Below are 19,611 nucleotides of genomic sequence, written 5' to 3'. Positions count from 1 at the left end.
TGCACACGGGGCTCCAGGGCCCTGACCTCTGACCCCGGCTCCTCGTCGTGTTCTCCCGGTGCCGCGCGGCCACTTTTTACCCAGGATCCCTCGCGCGGGCCGCGCTCGTGCCGAGCTCGAGTCCTTCCTAATCCTCCATTCCGCGCTCGGGCTCCCCGCCCCCGCCGCCGCCCCCGCCGCCAACCCCGGGGGAGGATTCTCCGGCGGGGAACCCCCGCCCCACCCCCACTTCCACAGCCCCGGCGGAGGCGGCCGCTGCGAGGCCCGGGCGGGGCGGGGAGGGCCGGGCCCGGCCTCCCCTGCTGCGCCAGGCTAGCGAGGGAGGGGAGGGACGGGCAGCCGAGGGGAGGGGGCGCCGGCCTCCGGGCTGTCCGGCCCCGCTGCCCCGCCGAGGCCTGGACCTGTTGACTGCGATTGGCCCGCCTCGTCCCGCGCCCTCTCTCTGGCCCACGCGGCCCCAGCCCTTCCGCGGCGTCGCAGGGAGGAAATGGGGATGGCTGCCCTCCTCTCCGCCTCCCTCCAACTTTCCTTTTTTTCTTGGGGTATGTGTGTCGGGGGGGTGAGAAAACCCAGGCAACTCCACCGCCGCCCCATCCTGCCTCCAAAGTCTCGTCACGCCCGACCCGCCGCCCTCCCAGCCCCCACGACTTAAAACCGCCTCCCCTCCTCGCTGCGGCGCCCGGGCCGCGAGCCCGAGAGCCCTCGGCGCCCCCGCCGCGCCTCCCCCGCCTGGCTTGGCTCGGCGGCGTCCCCAGCGAATTGTGTCGCTTTTCTGCCCTGGAAGCTCCCTCGGCCACGTTCCACTTTTTTCCCTGTCCCAGGAGGCGTAAGATAAAACCTCTGATTTGCTGCGTGCTGCCGGGCACATTCTCTGCCCTCTAGTCCGAAGGCACTAGATGGAGCGTTTAAAATAATAGATTTGCAGGAGGAAATAAAAAGGGATGGTTCTTGGGCCGGTTTTAAGACATACATGAGTTAATTTTTTTTTTTTTTTTAATACAAGATGTCTTAAGGGTTAAAAGTGTTCTGGGGTTGGCTGTATTTCCTTTTAGATTTGGGGTTTCCTGAGGAAATCTTTTCCGCAGGGAAATAGCAAATCAACATTAAGATGGAAGCGAGACTTCTCGGGCACTTTTGGAAATGAAGAGGAAATTGTAAAAATACATTCAGAAAAGGGCGGGAAGGCGGCGGCTGCAGGGAAGAAGCTGGAGTTGTGGGAGGAAGCGCCATGGGTCGGAGTCGGGGGAAGGAGGACCGGCCAGGTCCGGGCGGGGAAGAAAGCGTGCGGGCGGCGGGGCGAGCGCCGGGCCAGGCCGCGGGAAGAAGGCGCGGCGGCCCCGGCGAGCGCGAATCCGCGGGCGGGAAGGGCCGCGGGGGGCGGGGACCGGGCGCGCGGCCGGCGCGGCGGAGGAAGCGGGACTCGGCTTCTCGCGCCCGCCCGGCAGCCCCCATTGTTCTGCCCTCGCGCCGTCGTTAGCCGAGCGCGTCGGGACCGAGGGAGGGGTCCCGCGGGCCAACCCAACTCGGGTCCGCGCCTCCTCGGACTCCTGAGCTCCGGCCAGGCCGGGTCGGGCCGGCGCAGCAAGTTTTACGACCAGACTCGGTCAGCGAGGGTTCCGAGCTGAAGACCTCGGAGGCAGGAGCTTTTACAGCGTGCGGCGAAATTGAGGGAAGCCGGGCGAGCCTGCCCCGCACACGTTGGGAAAAGGGAAAGCAGCATACATGTGTTTACAAAGTAATAGATGAGAGACAGGCGTGGGCAGTTTTTATTCAGTATCCGGAAGGTTACAGCAGATTATTTAATATTTGAAATATCCATTTAAGAAAAAGTCAGGGTTCAAAGGAGTTCGGAAAAGCACGTTTCGCTATCCTTACTACTGATTACTCAGCTCTTCTTTGTACACATGAAGTTTTGAAAGGAAAGGCTGAGCTACCCCTGACAAAAACGGGCTTCCTTTCTTAACGTGAAATGCGTTTTCAAAATAGGGAATTTCAAAAGGGAAAAACGTTTAATTTGCTTTTTAACCACGTTTTAGAAACAAATAATTGTAACCCACTTAATAAACTGTGTTTTTCTTTGTGAGGCATGTGGAAGAAATCTTTCTGGGCAACGTCACAGTTTTTTGTTTTTTTTTTTAAATGAAGATTTCCAACAAGTGCTTGGGAGTCTTGTCGACAAGACCAGAGTCATCGTGCGTGAACGCCCAAGAAGAAATAATTTCAATCCTGTGGTCCAAACCTTACTAGGGCAAGAGAGTAATTTCGACGTAGGTTTATGATAGACTTTGCGGAAATTCCTTCTAAAATACTCATTACTAGTCTCTGTGTTATGAAGCACTGTTTCCCAAGGTGGATTTTTAAAAACCAATTAGAATTGATCTTTAATGGAATATTTACACGTCATCATGAAAACATCATTTGACAGAGTTTTGAATTACAAGAAAGAAGTTAACAGATGATGCTCATAAATAGCATCTTTGAAAAGACCCCTTAAGAGTCAGTTAAAGGTAGTGTCGGTTGTGTTTTTGCATTTGAAATGCTATAAAAGTTGCTTGCATTTTAACACTTTCATTTTGCGGGTCTTCTTTCTAAACTTGCATTCCCTCATGGAAATCATTCAGTTATTTAGAGGTATAGGGAGAAATTTTTATTTAAGAAATCATTTGAGGTGTAACTATGAAAAGGTTTGAACAGAAAAAAAATCGGTGTTGAAAATCAAGTGTTTTCAGTCTGTTCATTCGTTTCACACTCATCCTCCCAGAGTTCCCCTCAATTTACATTTTTTATTTATAAGTCTTTGAATGTTTAGAATAGCTTCATATGTTTATGTGTTACGTAGTTGATAGTAGGTGAATCGTTTTACATCATTCACTGTTTCAGACATTTTTTGTTTCATTTAAAGTAAAAATAGAAGTCATGATATTCTTGTGAGAAAAACAACAAATGGACGGAAAAAGGGCATGAATGGGGGTGGGGATGGAGAGAGACAAATAGCATTCTTGGTCAGTCTTTGTGATACCTTTCTTTAATTTTATGTCATTATATTTTCCACTTCTGCTTGCACCAACGATCATTGCTTTTTTATTTGGGGTAAAGTGCCACCATATAAAAATTACCTACCTTCTGGCTCTCAAGCGCCACAGTAAAATAAGGCTGACAAAAAGTGATCCGAGGCTTGTGTGTTTAAATTCGCCAGGAATGTTAAGCTTCATAAGATTCACCCTATGGGGTCATGTTGGTCCTTGGCACTGTTACTGTACAGTTTCGAGAGGTAAATATGCAGATTATAGATTTTAAAAATCTAAGATGTACTAGACAAACAGTTTATCAATCGAAGGAATAAAAAATGAATTTGTCAGTCTCATTCTTTCTGGGACACAATGCACTAATTAACATATTCTTGGGCTTGTTTCTGGATTTGGAAAGCAGTGGCCCCTTTTGGAGAGGAAAACATTTAAATCTTAAAAAGTGATGTTCTTTGGTCCAAATAGTATTTATAAATTCAGTTTAATTTATTTTTTCTTGTCTAAGGTATGTTGCATTTCTCTCAAGGTTCTCTTCCATTTCAAAAATTGATTTTCCTCTTTTCCACGTCCAGAATCTTTTCACTTAGATAATCTTATTGTAGCCTATAAACAGACACCTAAATATGTCTCTTTAATCACACTTTAATTGTAACAGAGATGCAGATCTTCAGTATCAATAAAAAATGAGAACATGGACCTTACAATACTACTCTTACACTGTACTGATGATACTCTGAAAAGTCAAAGTATAACACCTTTCAGTATTGCCGTACCATGGAAAAAATAGTTCAACTCTGAATCGTTACGAGGTTTATGTAACACCTAGAATACCTAAAGGCATCTTTTAGATAGTATTTTTTCATTGATAATTACATGGTGTTTTGCTCAAAAAATGTAAATACAGCCAATCAGTATCAATTTTATAGAAAAGAAATACCTCTGAAGCCAAACACCATTAACCAAACCAAACCTTTTAAATATTAAACCTTGAATCTTAAGATTTTTTATTTAGATTACACACAATTTAAATTTCAGAATTACCTACCAAACTTAAAAAAAATCAAGTGTATCTAACAATATTAATTATGATTGATTCTAAGTTGGAGCCTGTTTTGTAATAAAATGATGACTGTTACATGCAAAGGTGGTACACATTTGAGGGCTATTTAGAATAGTCAATTCTAAACTACCTGGTAAATAAAAACTGATTAAAATTTCAACTATTGAAAATCTTCAGAGAAACCAATTCATCTGAACATTTTTGTTAATCATGACTTAGAAATTTTAGTTCAATTGTATATACAAAATAAAATCTTGCTTTACTTTGAAGAATAAAGCTCAGAGTGTAATTAGCTTTTAAACACCAATTTAGGACATTAAACATTTACTGTGGACCTACTATGTGTAAGACACTTGCTAGGTGTGATAGTGAGTAAAAAATAATCACCTAGTAAGACTAACAAGTTTAATTAAATAGATTCTTGAAAAAGCCATTAACAGAATCTGAATTCAAAACACAATTGCAAAGAGTATTTTTATATGAAATTTCAAATAGTACTCCATGATATAGGTGCCATGGTGGTTTTGCATATATAAAGACACAATATTGATTTATGGTGACATAAATAACAAAGCTAGTTTCAGAAACACCAGTATTTTAATCATACTAGGATAAATATATGGCTCATAAAAAAATTTTAACGTAAAAGGTAAAAACTGTTGGGTACCAAGCGAGCAAAACAAAAAACAGAGATTCCTTTATGTAAAAGAGGATATATCTGAAAGTCTGCACAGATCATAAGAGAGTGTCGTTTTGAGTTTTCCAACTAATTTATTTAGAAACAAGATTATAGACTCCAATGAGGTTTAGCAGATGCAGGAATTCTAATTGCTTTTTGTTTAAAAAACTTAGTTGCAGAGCCAATATAGGATTTTATACACTATGGAAGTCAAGAATTTAAGTTCAGGAAAATGGACCTAGTCTCAGCATTACAGAAATAAACCTCATGTAGAAATAGACTTCAGTTTCTATACCCCATTGTAGAAATATATATACCTTGGCAATGGGTATAACAGATTAAATATGATATGCACAAACAGAAGGCAAATTAAAAAGGAGATAAATATGAATAGTACTAACCTCTGAACTGAAAATGGTTTTAAATATTGCTTTCATAGTATCTACTTATGTAAATAATTATGGAAAAGCAAATACAGAAATTTGGTGCCTACATTAAAGAATAAAGAAAATTATTGGAAGATATATTACCCATAGAGCAAAAATACATCTTCCCATTATAGTAGGGTTAGAGGTTACATCATAAAATACTTTACTTGAGATTTTTGTGGTTTGCCTCAGATGATTAGTTTGGAGAAACAGATGAGCTAGTACTGAGTTGGCTGCTGTTATATGAAGCAATATTTAGAGAAAACAGGGTTTTGTTTTATCCTAGAGGTACTACATATACTTTTGTGAAAGATATTTTGAGAATATGAAATCAGATTTTAGGGTAACATAATTTAATGAATGAAATTGTTCTTTTTCACAAAGTTATTTTATAAATCCTAGGGTAATTTATTTTTATACTACTATGTATTTTAAAAAGCATACTTGAACTTTAACAATTCTGCCAATGTAATTACAAGTTTTTTCCATTCTGCGGTAGGAAAATTAGCATATTCAGCCAATTGTTGCATATGTGACACTATATATATATGTCTCACAAAGGACAAATACAACCTTCTCATTGCTATATTCCCTATATTCAAAAGAGCCCCCAGTACACAGTAAATGTTCAATAAATACTGAATGAATAAATCATCAACGGCATATTTGAACTGTTTTACCATTTCATACTGTCTGCTTTTCTTCCTTTTCACTGAACGTTTTATAGAAATATACTAAATATTATACTTCAGATATATAAGAAAAAGTTTGATATCTAGTTAAAATGAAAATGAGTTATTTACACTCATGTTTTTTATGATTTTCATCAACGTATCTTAAAATCAATTTTATATAATTCAATTATAATTTGTGAACACATATGTATACATCTTTAACAAAATTTGTTTTAGATACTATTATTTACATACAGGCCTATTATGAAATAGCGTATTTTGCCTATTTTTAAAAATTTCTGAATCCTCTTACAAATGATGAATTTTTTTTGTTTTGTTTAGGAAATAGCAAGTGTTTACTTACATTCAAGTGTTAAAGAATAGGGTAAGGTACCTATCCTTCTTTACATGTCAATTAATTCTTTCACAAGAACTAAGCTCCAATGCATTAAAAATAAAACAAATGTATTTTTAAATAATTTAGTGCATTAATGCTTGGTTGCAGTGTTTGGGAGGGGAAGTTTCACATTGATTTTTAACTCAAAATTGCTCTATTCTAAGAGTCGGAAGAGGACTTGGATATTGAACTGATATCTTTTGTATAAGACTGAAGATAAAATATATGGTTAAGATACACAAAACAGTATAGTTTTGTTTAAAGGATGTTTTAGTTTTATAAATTAAGATTGTTTAAAAATATAATTATTATATGTCCAGAAATGTATTAATTGTTGTCACATCCCAAAAAAGAATTCGCATTATGTAGTCTTGTAGTCACCTTTTCTAAATGTACTGTGAATTCTCATTGTGTTTTAGTGTACATTTTAATTGCCATTAATTTGTATATCTCAGCTTTTAAAACATCGGAATTTATTTGCTATATATGCTTTGATTGTGCTGTATATGTATTATCACTCTTAAACAGATTTATAGCAATTAATTTGAAATGGAAAAATAGCCATGCTACCTTTTCTTCCCCCCTTTATCAGAAGAACATTTAGAAAGCTTTTAAAGCCCAAACCATTATATTATCTTTTGGTAGCCGACTAGGAGAACTGGGGTTCTCTATGCCTTAGGATTGCGAAAGTGCATCTTCCAGATCAGCACATTTATACTGAGAATTCCTGCTAAACAACCATTTTGTACCTGCAAGGTATTAATCAAAAGTCATGAATTCGTCTTTTAACTGGGCTTGTCATTTAAACAATTTATACGTAATTCTGATTTCATGTTAAACTTTTCTAATTAGACATTTTTTGCTTAAACATCAATATCGGGCTTATATGGATGCATAATGGGGCGACAATGGAAGATTTTACAGTTTAAAACTGCTCAGTATCCAGCTAATTAATCTATGCAGATAGGCCTAATCCATTTTCTATTTGTTTGTGAGGTGGGAGCTCTCATCTTTCTGCCACTTTTAAATGACCTCACATTTCCAAGTATAAATTTGGAGAAAAGACCGGATCAGAGGAATCCTCCATCAAAAGTAGACGCCACTGTCTGATGGTGTTATCTTTTAGCGACTGACTAGGAGGGCTAGAGTTCCTTCTTCCTTCTGGTGTAGTACAACTGCATTTTCCAGATCATCACATTATATTGCTAATTCCTGATAAACAACCATTTGTCTTGCACAGCGAGCTGAGGGGAGCCTTGGCGTTCCCTCTCGGAGTGCAGCCCTAAACCGGGCTTTTGACCTTCAGCCTGTGATGTACTTTCGTTTGTCACTGGGGCCCATGTAGTGCGTAAATGGGCGTCAGATTTGGTAGCACTTCCAGCGGGTGAACTTTGGGAAGAGTCCAGGACGTGAATTTAACGGGTGGAGAGGCTGCGGCAGCACTGTGAAGTTAGCGCGGCCAACTGCAGGAAGCCATGCTTCATTACACCCTTCATGGGAGCTGGCACACTCGCCCCACCCTCGTTACCCACAGGCCAGTCCTGGAGGAAAAGGCCGGCAGGTAGGTTCCCAGGGCAGGGAGATGATGCCCCCGGAACGTCTCCTTGGGAGACAGAAAACCCCTTCCCCGCCCTGGGAGTCCGCCTTCCGGGCCGCCTCCCAGGCCTCTTCCCGACGCGCACACACGGCCGAGTCACCGGCGCTGCAGAGGGCGGCCCCGACGTCCCCGCCCCCGCGTGCGCGCCCCCGCGCCCTCGCGTCGGCTCATTCCGGCCTCCGCGCGCCGCCGGCTCCCCTCGCGCCCACCCCCAGCACACCGCGGCGGCGGCGTGCCGCGCGGGGGCGGGGACGGGGCCCTGGAGGTAGGCTGGAGGCGCCGGCCGGCCGCGGCGGCGCGCACGCAGGGCTCGCCTCGCCCAGGCCTCCTCCCTCACGCCCGCCGCAGGGAGGGCGCGCACGCCGAGTGACGCTCGGAGGAGGAAGCGCAACCCCTTTCCCCTCCCTCCTTGCCCCTGGCCCAGCGGGAGCCCCCCCAGTGCGCCTGTGCGGAGGCCTACTTGATTATGTGTGCCCTCTCCGGGCGCCCGCGTTAGCGGTCGGGTGGAGGTGGGGAGGGAAGACGCCGAGGAGGAGGAGGAGGAGGAGGAGGAGGAGGAGGAGGAGGAGGGGAGGTGGGGGGAATCCGCAAGGACATGGCTCCTGACTCCTGTGCGGAACGTGAGTGACTGAGCGGCAAAGCCCGAGTGAGCGAGGGGTGGGCGGCCGGGCCGGGCGGGGGGCGCCGGGGCGGGCGCAGGGGGTTGTGCGGGGGGGAAGCACTAATCGGCTTGCATGTGTTTTTTAATGGTCCCCCCCAACTCCCTCTTAGATGGTCTCTAGCGACCGGCCCGTGTCACTGGAGGACGAGGTCTCCCATAGTATGAAGGAGATGATTGGAGGCTGTTGCGTTTGCTCAGACGAGAGAGGCTGGGCCGAGAACCCGCTGGTTTATTGCGACGGGCACGGCTGCAGCGTCGCGGTGCATCAAGGTAAACACCCAACTGCCCGCCGGGCCGCGCCGGCCTGCGCCCAACCGTCACCGCCGCCCCCACCTGGGCCGCAACCGCCGGCGCCTGCGCCCCGTGCCGCGGTCGCGGGAGGGACGCGGAGGGTCCGTGGCGGCGTGCGGGGGGTGTGGGCCGTGCATGTGGGAGAAAGTGCGTGCGGCCCGGACTGTCATGTGATTCCGCTCTCACTCAAGTGTCAGTCGGCTGCCGCCTGCGCCTGGGGCCGGGGGCTGCTGACTCGGCGGGGCGGGGCGGGGCGGCGGCCGCGTCCCGGGATCCGGGCCGGGTGGGGGCGGGGGTGCCGCGCGCCCCTCCCGGGGTCCTGGGGCCGAGGGATGTGGGTTCGGGAGCGCAGAGCGCCCTCCTCTCCGCTGGCCTTCCTCCGCCTGTCTGCCGCAGTGTTGGGAGACTTCCTGTGGTGTGGAGAGGGGCTCGGGAACGCGGCGCTGCGCTGGGGAGGGCGGGGAGGCCCAAGGTCGCCTGGCCTCTCTAGGTTGGGGGGGCGATGCGGGGCCCGCTGAAGCCTCGGACCCTGCCGCTGCCGCTGCCGCCCGGGAGCTGCCTGGGGAGGCGATGGCAGAGGACGCTCCTGCCCGTGCGGGAGTGGCACAGCTGCTGCAGCGCCTGCGAAGTGGGCTCAGCAGGCCACCACCAGCCTAGGTGGCTGAAGGGAAGAGGTGGCCCTGCCAAGTGACTGTTGGGGAGCCTCTTAGTTTATTTCTGGTTGTTAATAATTGCTGAGTTTTTTGGATATACAAGAAGATTGAGGAAACTACTAAGATACTTTTCTGGCCTTTGAAGTGGCCGACTTTTCCCCATTTCACGTGGTGAGGAATCCAGACCAAAACAGTGTATGTTCTTTTTTGGTGGCTCCATGTTTATTTCCAACAGTAGTCTGTTGGAAAGGACTACCACCAAAGGGGAGACAGAAAAATTTGAATATGTGCTAAAGTGCATTTTGTAGAGAAAGTAGTGTCACACTTGGGAATGGAGACTTAGATGCACTGGTGATGATTCTGAGGTAGTGAACTAACGTACCTTGAGAATGCTTTAATTCCCAGACATTTTTGTTTTTACTTTTTTTTTTTCAAGATAGAGTCTTGCTCTGTCACCCAGGCTGTGTAGTGCAGTGGCATGATCTGGGCTCACTTGCAACCTCCACCTCCTGGGTTCAAGCGATTCTTCTGCTTCAGGTTCCGGAGTAGCTGGGATAACAGGCGCACCCTAGCAAACCCGGCTAATTTCTTGTATTTTTTAAGTAGAGACTGGAGTTTCGCCATGTTGGCCAGGCTGGTCTCGAACTCCTGCTCTCAGGTAATCCTCCTGCCTCGGCCTCCCAAAGTACTGGATTACAGGCATGAATGCGTGTCAAAACCAGTTACTGATTTTAAAGTCATAGGTTGATATATTTCCATTACCGTGTTCATTTTGAAGGCTATTATTTCTTATGAACTGGATGATAAACGATCCAAATTTGATAATAATTTCTGTATCCCAATATAGAAAATTTTCATTTGAATCTTAAATTTTCCTTCCTAGAAGTACACCTGAATGAAAATACAAGTTTTTGGGCACTGATGCTGTGTTTTGGATACCTATGCGTTGTTTTTTGACTGATAGAACATTTATACTCACATACGTTTTAAGAATTCTCTTTTTTTCCTTTTTTTTTTAGTTTCGCTCTTGTTACCCAGGCTGGAGTTCAATGGCGTGATCTAGGCTCACCGCAACCTCCGCCTCCTGGGCTCAGGCAATTCTCCTGCCTCAGCCTCCTGAGTAGCTGGGGTTACAGGCCTCCCAAAGTGCTGGGATTACAGGCTTGAGCCACCGCGCCCGGCCCCCTTTTTTTTTTTTGAGACGGAGTTTCGCTCTTGTTACCCAGGCTACAGTGCAATGGCGCGATCTCGGCTCACCGCAACCTTTGCCTCCTGGGTTCAGGCAATTCTCCTGCCTCAGCCTCCTGAGTAGCTGGGATTATAGGCACGCGCCACCATGCTTAGCTAATTTTTTGTATTTTTTTAGTAGAGATGGGGTTTCACCATGTTGATCAGGGTGGTCTCGATCTCTTGACTTCGTGATCCACCTGCCTTGGCCTCCCAAAGTGCTGGGATTACAGGCGTGAGCCACCGCGCCCGGCTTTTTTCTTTTTTTTGAAACAGGGTCTTAACGTTGTTGCTCAGGCTGGCATGCAGGCTGCTGTTACAGTTCACTACAGGTTACCGTCCTGCTTCAGCCTCCCAAGTAGCTAAGACTACAGGCCTGGACAACCAGGTCGGCTAATTTTGTATTTTCACCGTGTTGCCCAGGCTGGTCTCAAACTTTTTTTTTTTTTTTTTTTGGAGACAGAGTTTTGCTCTTGTTTCCTAGGCTGGAAGGGTGCTCTCTTGGCTCACTGAAACCACCTCCACCTCCCAGGTTCACAAGATTTTCTTGCCTCAGCCTTCCGAGTAGCTGGGAATACAGGCATGTGCCACCACACCTGGCTAATTTTGTATTTTTAGTAGAGATGGGGTTTCTCCAATTTGGTAAAGCTGGTCTAGAACTCCAGACCTCAGGTGATTTGGCTAGTCTCGGCCTCCCAAAGTGCTGGGATTACAGTCGTGAGCCACTGCACCTGACCTGAATTTATATTCTTTAACAACTTTACACTATTTAAGATATTTTCAAATTTCCACCTAGCAAGCTCATGTGAAACTCGGTTAATAGTGTTTTTAGAGGCCGGACGCGGTGACTCTAGCCTGTAATCTCAGCACTTTGGGAGGCCGAGGCGGGTGGATCACGAGGTCAAGAGATCGAGACCATCCTGGTCATCATGGTGAAACCCTGTCTCTACTAAAAATACAAAAAATTAGCTGGGCATGGTGGCGCATGCCTGTAATCCCAGCTACTCAGGAGGTTGAGGCAGGAGAACTGCCTGAACCCGGGAGGTGGAGGTTGCGGTGAGCCGAGATTGCCCCATTGCACTCCAGCCTGGGTAACAAGAGCGAAACTCTGTCTTAAAAAAAAAAAAAAAAAAAAAAGTGTTTTTAGAGTTTTGGAAAATTTTCTTTTTTGAGCTAATTATTAACTTTAAAAACCAATTTTAAAACAAGACTGTGATTAGATATGTGATGTATACTTAGATCACTTGGGGCATTCACATCATTATGTATTTACAAATAAACATACATTTTTGTTTTTGAGGCAGGGTCTTACCCTGTTGCCCAGGCTGGAGTGCAGTGGTGTGTTTATGGCTCACTGCAGCTTTGATTTCCCAGGCTTAAGTGATCCTCCTATCTCAACCTCCTGAGTAGCTGGGACTATAGGCACATGCCAGGATGCCCAGCTAAGGTTCTATTTTTTGAGAATGGAGTCTCGTTCTGTTGCTGAGGCTGGAGTACACTGGCATGTCTCAGCTCATTGTAACCTCCCACTCATGGGTTCCAGTGACTCCCCTGTCTCAGCATCCTGAGTAGCTGGGATTATAGGCACCCACCACCATGCCTAGGTTAGCCAGGCTGATCTCCAACTCCTGACCTCAGGTGATCCATCTGCTTCAGTCTCCCAAAGTGTTGGGTTTATAGGTGTGAGCCCCCATGGCTGGCCCTTTTTTTTTTTTTTTTTCCATTCGAGATGGAGTTTCACTCTTGTTGCCCACACTGTAGTGCAGTGGCTCTATCTTGGCTCACTGCAACCTCCATCTCCTGGGTTCAAGGGATTTTCTTGCCTCAGCCTCCCGAGTAATAGGGTTACAGGCTTATGCCACCACGCCCAGCTAATTTTGCATTTTTAGTAGAGATGGGGTTTTTCCATGTTGGTCAGGCTAGGGTTGAACTCCTGACCTCAGGTAATCTGCCTACCACGACCTCCCAAAGTGCTGGGATTACAGGCGTGAGCCATGATGCTGTACCTAATTAAAAAAAAAAGTGTTTTGTAGAGTCTCACTGTATTGCCCAGACTGTTCTGGAACTTTTAGACTCAAGCAGCCCTCCCACCTCTACCTCCTAAAATGCTGGGATTACAGGCACGAACCACCACGCCCAGCCTTGATTTATTTAGATGAGGTAACACAAAAGAATTGCACTTAAAATTTTTACCTTTTTAATTTTTAGATGTTGGGAGTCAAGCAATTCTCCTGCCTCAGCCTCTCCAGTAGCTGGGATTACAGGTGTATGCCACCATGCCCAGCTAATTTTTGTATTTTTGGTAGAGATGGGTTTTCACCATGTTGGTCAGGCTGATCCTGAAGTGCTGACCTTGTGATCTGCCCTCCTCGGCCTCCCAAAGTGCTGGGTGTGAACCATGGCGCCTGGCCTTAACATTTTTACTTTTTAATTAAATAAGCTATATACGTGATAAATAGGATATAAGATGTTTTACTTCTCTCTAAAGAGGTAGTTTACTTGAATAGTGACAGGTAGATTAATAGGGCTTTGAAAGGGTATTTGATTTTTCCATCGTTCTTTGAATCTTAACATTTTAACACATTTCATTTTTCAACAGCTTGCTATGGCATTGTTCAAGTACCCACTGGACCATGGTTTTGCAGGAAATGTGAATCTCAGGAGAGAGCAGCCAGAGTGGTAAGAACTATTTATCAAAAACATTACACTTTAGTGAGTAGCTTAGGAACTTAGGAACTTTACTCATGTTGCGGTTTACGGGGCTGTCAGTCGTTTGTTCAAATGTGATAATGTAAGAGAGAATTTAGGCCAAATATTGACTTGGGGTATTAAACAGATTTTGTAAAACCGAAAAACAAATGGAATCAAGTGAGTATATTTTGGATACTTTGAAAGCATAAAAATACATGGTGATATTTGGGCTTTATTAACTAGTTACAGAATCAAAGCCTCAAGAAGTTTGAAGGTTACACTGGCTAATCATAGTTAAAATATAATGGCAGTAGAATCATAAGGAAGTTACATTGATAATTTTGTTAGGTTTTGTTTAATGGGGGAAAAAACACAAGAATTTTAGTGACTGTAATATTCTTTTTTCTACATCTTTGGATGTGTAGTTTAACTTTGAACACTCACTGATTTTGGGCATTCAGTCCCTTTGGCAAACCAACATAAAAATTTTTTGTTTTTTGTTTTTTTTTTTACTTGGCTGGTTACCTTATTTCAGAACTTTTGTAAACCTCTTATAAGAATGAAGGAGGTGGCTGGGTGTGGTAGCTGATGCCTTAATCCCAGCACTTTGGGAGGCTGAAGCAGGTGGATCATGAGGTCAGGAGTTTGAGACCAGCCTGGCCAAGATGGTGAAACCCTGTCTCTACTAAAAATACAGAAATTAGCGGGGCACAGTGTTGGGTGCCTGTAATCCCAGGAGGGCTGAGGCAGGAGGATCGCTTGAACCCAGGAGGTGGAGGTTGCAGTGAGCTGAGATTACACCACTGTACTCTAGCCTGGGCAACAGAGCAATACTCCATCTCAAGAAAAAAAAAAAAAAAAGAGTGAAGGAGATGTTGGGTGCCGTGGCTATGCCTGTAATCCCAGCACTTTGGGAGGCTGAGGTGGGTGGATCACAAGGTCATGAGTTTGAGACCAGCCTAGCCATTGGTGAAACCCCATCTCTATTAAAAACACAAAAATTAGCTGGATATGGTGGGACATGCCTGTATTCCCAGCTACTTGAGGTTGAGGAAGGAGAACGGCTTGAATGCAGGAGGCACACATTGCAGTATGGTGAGTTTGAGCCCTTGCACTCCAGCCTGGTGGACAGAGCAAGACTCCGTCTCAGAAAAAAAAACAACGAAGGAGGTAGGCCAGGCCCAGTGACTCAGACCTGTAATCCCAACACTTTGGGAAGGTGAGGCAGGAGGATTGCTTGAGTGCAAGAGTTTGAAACCAGCCTGGTGAATTTAGTGAGATCTTGATTCTGTAAAAGAAAAATAAAAAAAATTAGTTGGGGGTGGGCACAGTGGTTCACACCTGTAATTCCAGCACTTTGGGAGGCTGAGGCGGGCAGATCACATTAGGTCATGAGTTTGAGAAAACCAGCGTGACCAACATGGTGAAACCATATCTCTGCTACAAATACAAAAAATTAACTGCTGTACAGTGTGCCCCTGTAGTTCTGGCTACTTTGGGGGCCAAGACAGGAGAATCACTTGAAGGAGGGAGGTGGAAGTTGCAGTAAGCTGAGATTGCACCACTGCACTCCAACCTGGGTGACAGAGTGAGACTATGTCTCAAAAAAAAAATTAGTTGGGCATGGTGGCTTGCACCTGTAGTCCCAGCTATTCTGGAGGCTGAGACAGGAGGATTGCCTGAGCCTGGGAGTTTGGGACCGCAGTGAACCATGACTCCAGCCTGGGTGACAGAGTAAGAGACTCTCTCACAGAAAAACAAAATGGGGGAGGTATGTTTATCCTTTGTGGCCACAAACATTTTTCCATTTAGATTTCTGGAAATAGATAGATTTTATTTTCATGAGTTATGCAAACATACTACCATTTAAAATGTGATAGTTCCTTTCTTTAAATTTTATTGTATTTATTCATTTATTATTTATTCTAAGACTTCTTGGGCTGGGCGTGGTGGCTCACGCCTGTAATCCAAGCACTTTGGAGGCCAAGGCGCGCGGATCACCTGAGGTCGGGAGTCGAAGACCAGACTGACCAACATGGTAAAATTCCATCTTTAAAAAAAAAAAAAAAAAAAAGAAAAGAAAAGAAAAAATAACCATGACTTCTTGTTATAGCAAGTTCCTTTCTTTTGGTGTTGATTATGGAATTAGATCAAAGGTAGAAAACAAACATTTCAACTTCTTTATCTAGGCATATAGCAAAAGCAGAAGCTTTTGTTTTTGTGTGGGCAGTTTTTGATCAGTAGAAATAATGGGCCTGGCGCTGTGACTCCTGCCTGTAATTCCTGCACTGTGGGAGGCCAAAGTGGGCAGAACACCTGAGGTCAGGAGTTTGAGACCAGCCTGGCTAATATGGCGTACCCCATCTCTACTAAAAATACAAAAATTAGGTGGGTGTGATGGTGTGCACCTGAAATGCCAGCTGCTTGGCAGATTGAGGCAGGAGAATTGCTTGGACCTGGGAGGCAGAGGTTGCAGTGAGCCGAAGTTGCACCATTGTATTCTATCCTGGGTGACAGAGTGAGACTTTGTCTCAAAAAAAAAAAAAAGAAAAAAGAAATAATGGCTGAGTGGCCTATATAAGTGTGTTGAGTCTCAGAGCTATTTTTATTCTTTTTATTAATTTGAGACAGTCTGGCTCTGTTCCCCAGGCTGCAGTGCAGTGGCTCACTGCAGCTTCGAAGTCCTAGGCTCAGGTGATCCTCCTGCCTCAGCTTACAGGTCTGTACCACTGTACCCAGCTAATTTATTATTTTATTTATTTATTTATTTATTTATTTTTTGGGTGACAGAGCAAGACTCTGGAGTCTTGTAGTGGGCTGGAGTACTTCACAGTAGAGCAGTGACTGCTCACTACAACCTCTGCCTCCCAGGTTCAAACCATTCTCCTGCCTCAGCCTCCCAAGTAGCTGAGACTACAGACATGTGCTACCACACTCAACTAATTTTGGCACTTTTAGTGGAGTTGTGGTTTCATCATGTTGGCCAGTCTGGTCTTGAACTCCTGACTTCAGGTGATCTACCTATCTTGGCCTCCCAAAGTGCTGGGATTGTAAGTGTGAGCTCCCATGCCTAGCCTGATTTTTACTAGAAATGAGGTCTTGCTGTGTTGACCATGCTGGTCTCGAACTCCTGAGCTCAAGCAGTCCTACCTCAGCCTCCGAAAGTATTGGGATTATAGATGTGAGCACCCGTGCCTGGCCAGAGGAATTTTTTTTTTTGAGATGGAGTTTTGCTCTTGTTGCCCAGGCTGGAGTGCAATAGCATAGTCTTGGCTCACCACAACCTCCACCCTCCAGGTTCAAGTGATTCTCCTACCTCAGCCACCTGAGTAGCTGGGATTACAGGCATGCACCACAACACCTGGCTAATTTTGGTATATTTAGTAGAGATGGGTTTTCACCGTGTTGGTCAGGCTGGTCTTGAACTCCTGACCTCGTTATCCTCCCACCCTTGGCCTCCCAAAGTGCTGGGATTACAGGTGTGAGTCACTCTGCCAGGTCCCAGAGCAATGTTTTTATAGTTCTCATGATGTTTTGGTTGTGTGTGTGAATGCACTGCAGCAGAATTACAGCTGTTATTCTAATGGGATTTAAAAAATGGAGCATGAAGTCAACCATAGAAAATTTAGGACCTGGTGAAGTCTTTTTAGAGCTACACTTTTGACTTTTTTCTCTGTGTATGATGTTAACAGTTTGTGGTGAATAGGTCACTAGGCAATGGAACCTATGCTTTATTAGTAAACACTGACAATGAGAAGAGGCTGTTCCAGGGGGTGTCACCATAGATTGAAGGCTGGAAAAGCTAAGAAAATAAGGTGGGTATCAAGATAGAGAAGATAATGAATAGGAAATGGCAGAATGCCAGCATCATTTGCCTCAGATGCCACTTGTTGCCTGTTTCTACTCTTTTGTTGGTAAGGACATGGTCAAAGTGTCCATGTGAATAAGGTAGTTATCTTAAAAGATGTATTAGGGCTGGGCGTGGTGGCTCATGCCTGTAATCCCGGCAGTTTGAGAGGCTAAGGCAGGTGGATCACCTGAGGTCAGGAGTTCTGAGACCAGCTTGGCTAACATGGCAAAACTCCGTTTCTACTCTTCTCTTGCACTGCAGCTAGGGCAACAAGAGCGAAACTCTGTCTCAAAAAAAAAAAAAAAAAAAAGTGTATTAGATGCTGGGTGTAGTGGCTTGCACCTGTAATCCTAGTGCTTTAAGAGGCTAAGATGAGAGGATCATGCCTGAGTTGGAGATCAGGCCATGAGTTGGAGATCAGCCTGGGCAACATAGTGAGACCTTATCTCTACAAAAAGAAAAAAACCTTAGCCACATACGGTGGTGTACTTGTAGTCTTAACTATGTGGGAGGCTGAGGCAGGAAGATCTGTTGAGCCCCATGAGTTTGAGGTTGCAATGAGCTATAATCACACTACTGCATACTACTACAGGTGACAGAATTAGACCCTGTCTCTTTAAGAAAAAAAAGTTTTTAAGAGAGACATTTTATTTTATTTTATTTATTCATTTATTTATTTTTTGAGACGGTGTTTCGCTGTTGTTACCCAGGCTGGAGTGCAATGGCACAATCTCGGCTCACCGCAACTTATGCCTCCTGGGTTCAAGCAATTCTCCTGCCTCAGCCTCCCGAGTAGCTGGGACTACAGGCGTGCACCACTCATGCCCGGCTAATTTTTGTATTTTTAGTAGAGGCGGGGTTTTACCTCGCCGACCAAGATGGTCTCGATCTCTTGACCTCGTGATCCACCCGCCTCGGCCTCCCAGAGTGCTGGGATTATAGGCGTGAGCCACCGCGCCCGGCCCGAGAGACATTTTATTTCAGCATCATTTGGTGGGAATGTGGGGGCCATTAGGGATTTTTTTTTTTTTTTTTTTTTTTTTTTGGAGATGAAGTTGCCCAGGCTGAAGTGCAATGGTGTGATCTCGGCTCATTGCATCCTCCACCTTCTGGGTTCAAGCAATTCTCCTGCCTTAGCCTCCTGAGTAGCTGGGATTACAGGCGCCTGTCACTGTGCCTGGCTAATTTTTTTTTTTTTTGGAGACAGAGTCTTGCTCTATCGCTAGGTGCCAGGCTGGAGTGCAGTGGCTTGATCTCCGGTTCTACCTCCTGGGTTCAGGCATTTCTCCTGCCTCAGCCTCCCGAGTAGCTGGGACTACAGGTGCACGCCACCACGCCCAGCTAATTTTTGTATTTTTAGTAGAGATGGGATTTCACTATGTTGGCCAGGATGGTCTCGATCTCTTGACCTCATGATCCGCCCACCTCAGCCTCCCAAAGTGCTGGGATTACAGGTGTGAGCCGTGGTGCCTGGCCCCGGCTAATTTTTTGTAATTTTTTTTTTTGAGATGGAGTTTTGCTTTTGTTGCCCAGGCAAGTAGCTGCGATTACAGGCGTGTGCCACTAGGCCTGGCTCATTTTGTATTTTATTTTATTTATTTATTTTTTTTTTGAGACGGAGTTTCGCTCTTGTTACCCGGGCTGGAGTGCAATGGCGCGATCTCGGCTCACTGCAACTTCCGCCTCCTGGGTTCAGGCAATTCTCCTGCCTCAGCCTCCGGAGTGGCTGGGATTACAGGCACGCGCCACCATGCCCAGCTAATTTTTTGCACCTTTAGTAGAGACGGGGTTTCACAATGTTGACCAGGACGGTCTCGATCTCTTGACCTCGTGATCCACCCGCCTCGGCCTCCCAAAGTGCTGGGATTACAGGCTTGAGCCACCGCGCCCGGCGTATTTTATTTTTTTTAAATTTTATTTTTATTTTTATTTTTATTTTTTATTTATTTATTTATTTTTGAGACGGAGTTTCGCTCTTGTTACCCAGGCTGGAGTGCAGTGGTGCGATCTCAGCTCACCGCAACCTCCGCCTCCTGGGTTTAGGCAATTCTGCCTCAGCCTCCTGTGTAGCTGGGATTACAGGCATGCCCCACCATGCCCAGCTAATTTTTTGTATTTTTAGTAGAGACGGGGTTTCACCATGTTGACCAGGATGGTCTCGATCTCTTGACCTTGTGATCCGCCCGCCTCGGCCTCCCAAAGTGCTGGGTTTACAGGCTTGAGCCACTGCGCCCGGCCTCATTTTGTATTTTTAGTAGAGACAGGGTTTCTCCATGTTGTTCAGGCTGGTCTTGAACTCCTCACCTCAGGTGATCCCCCCACCTCTGTATCCCAACGTTCTGGGATTACATGCATAAGCCATCACACCCGTCCAAGG

At 45.5% G+C, this 19,611-nt stretch overlaps 1 protein-coding gene across 13 annotated transcripts in view; it reads left to right on the top strand.

The window, feature by feature from the left end:
- Positions 1–19,611, top strand: part of LOC101050982 (MLLT10 histone lysine methyltransferase DOT1L cofactor) — a 242,437-nt gene that overhangs the window by 1,291 nt on the left and 221,535 nt on the right. For 6 of the 13 annotated variants that reach the window (XM_074404935.1, XM_074404945.1, XM_074404944.1 and 3 more), the window contains exons 1-3: positions 8,417–8,507; positions 8,633–8,792; positions 13,293–13,372. In XM_074404935.1, coding sequence (XP_074261036.1) covers positions 8,633–8,792; positions 13,293–13,372 — 240 coding nt within the window. In that variant the 5' untranslated portion in view covers positions 8,417–8,507. Of the gene's footprint in view, positions 1–7,611; positions 7,826–8,216; positions 8,508–8,632; positions 8,793–13,292; positions 13,373–19,611 lie in introns of those variants that run through there. The other 7 variants (XM_074404932.1, XM_039478767.2, XM_039478770.2 and 4 more) reach the window with 7 other exon arrangements.

The sequence above is a fragment of the Saimiri boliviensis genome, chromosome 8 (assembly GCF_048565385.1).
Source record: "Saimiri boliviensis isolate mSaiBol1 chromosome 8, mSaiBol1.pri, whole genome shotgun sequence".
In the NCBI taxonomy this organism is placed as follows: domain Eukaryota; kingdom Metazoa; phylum Chordata; class Mammalia; order Primates; family Cebidae; genus Saimiri; species Saimiri boliviensis.
Note: the sequence above shows the minus strand (reverse complement) of the source record. Positions and strands in the feature narration are given on the sequence as shown.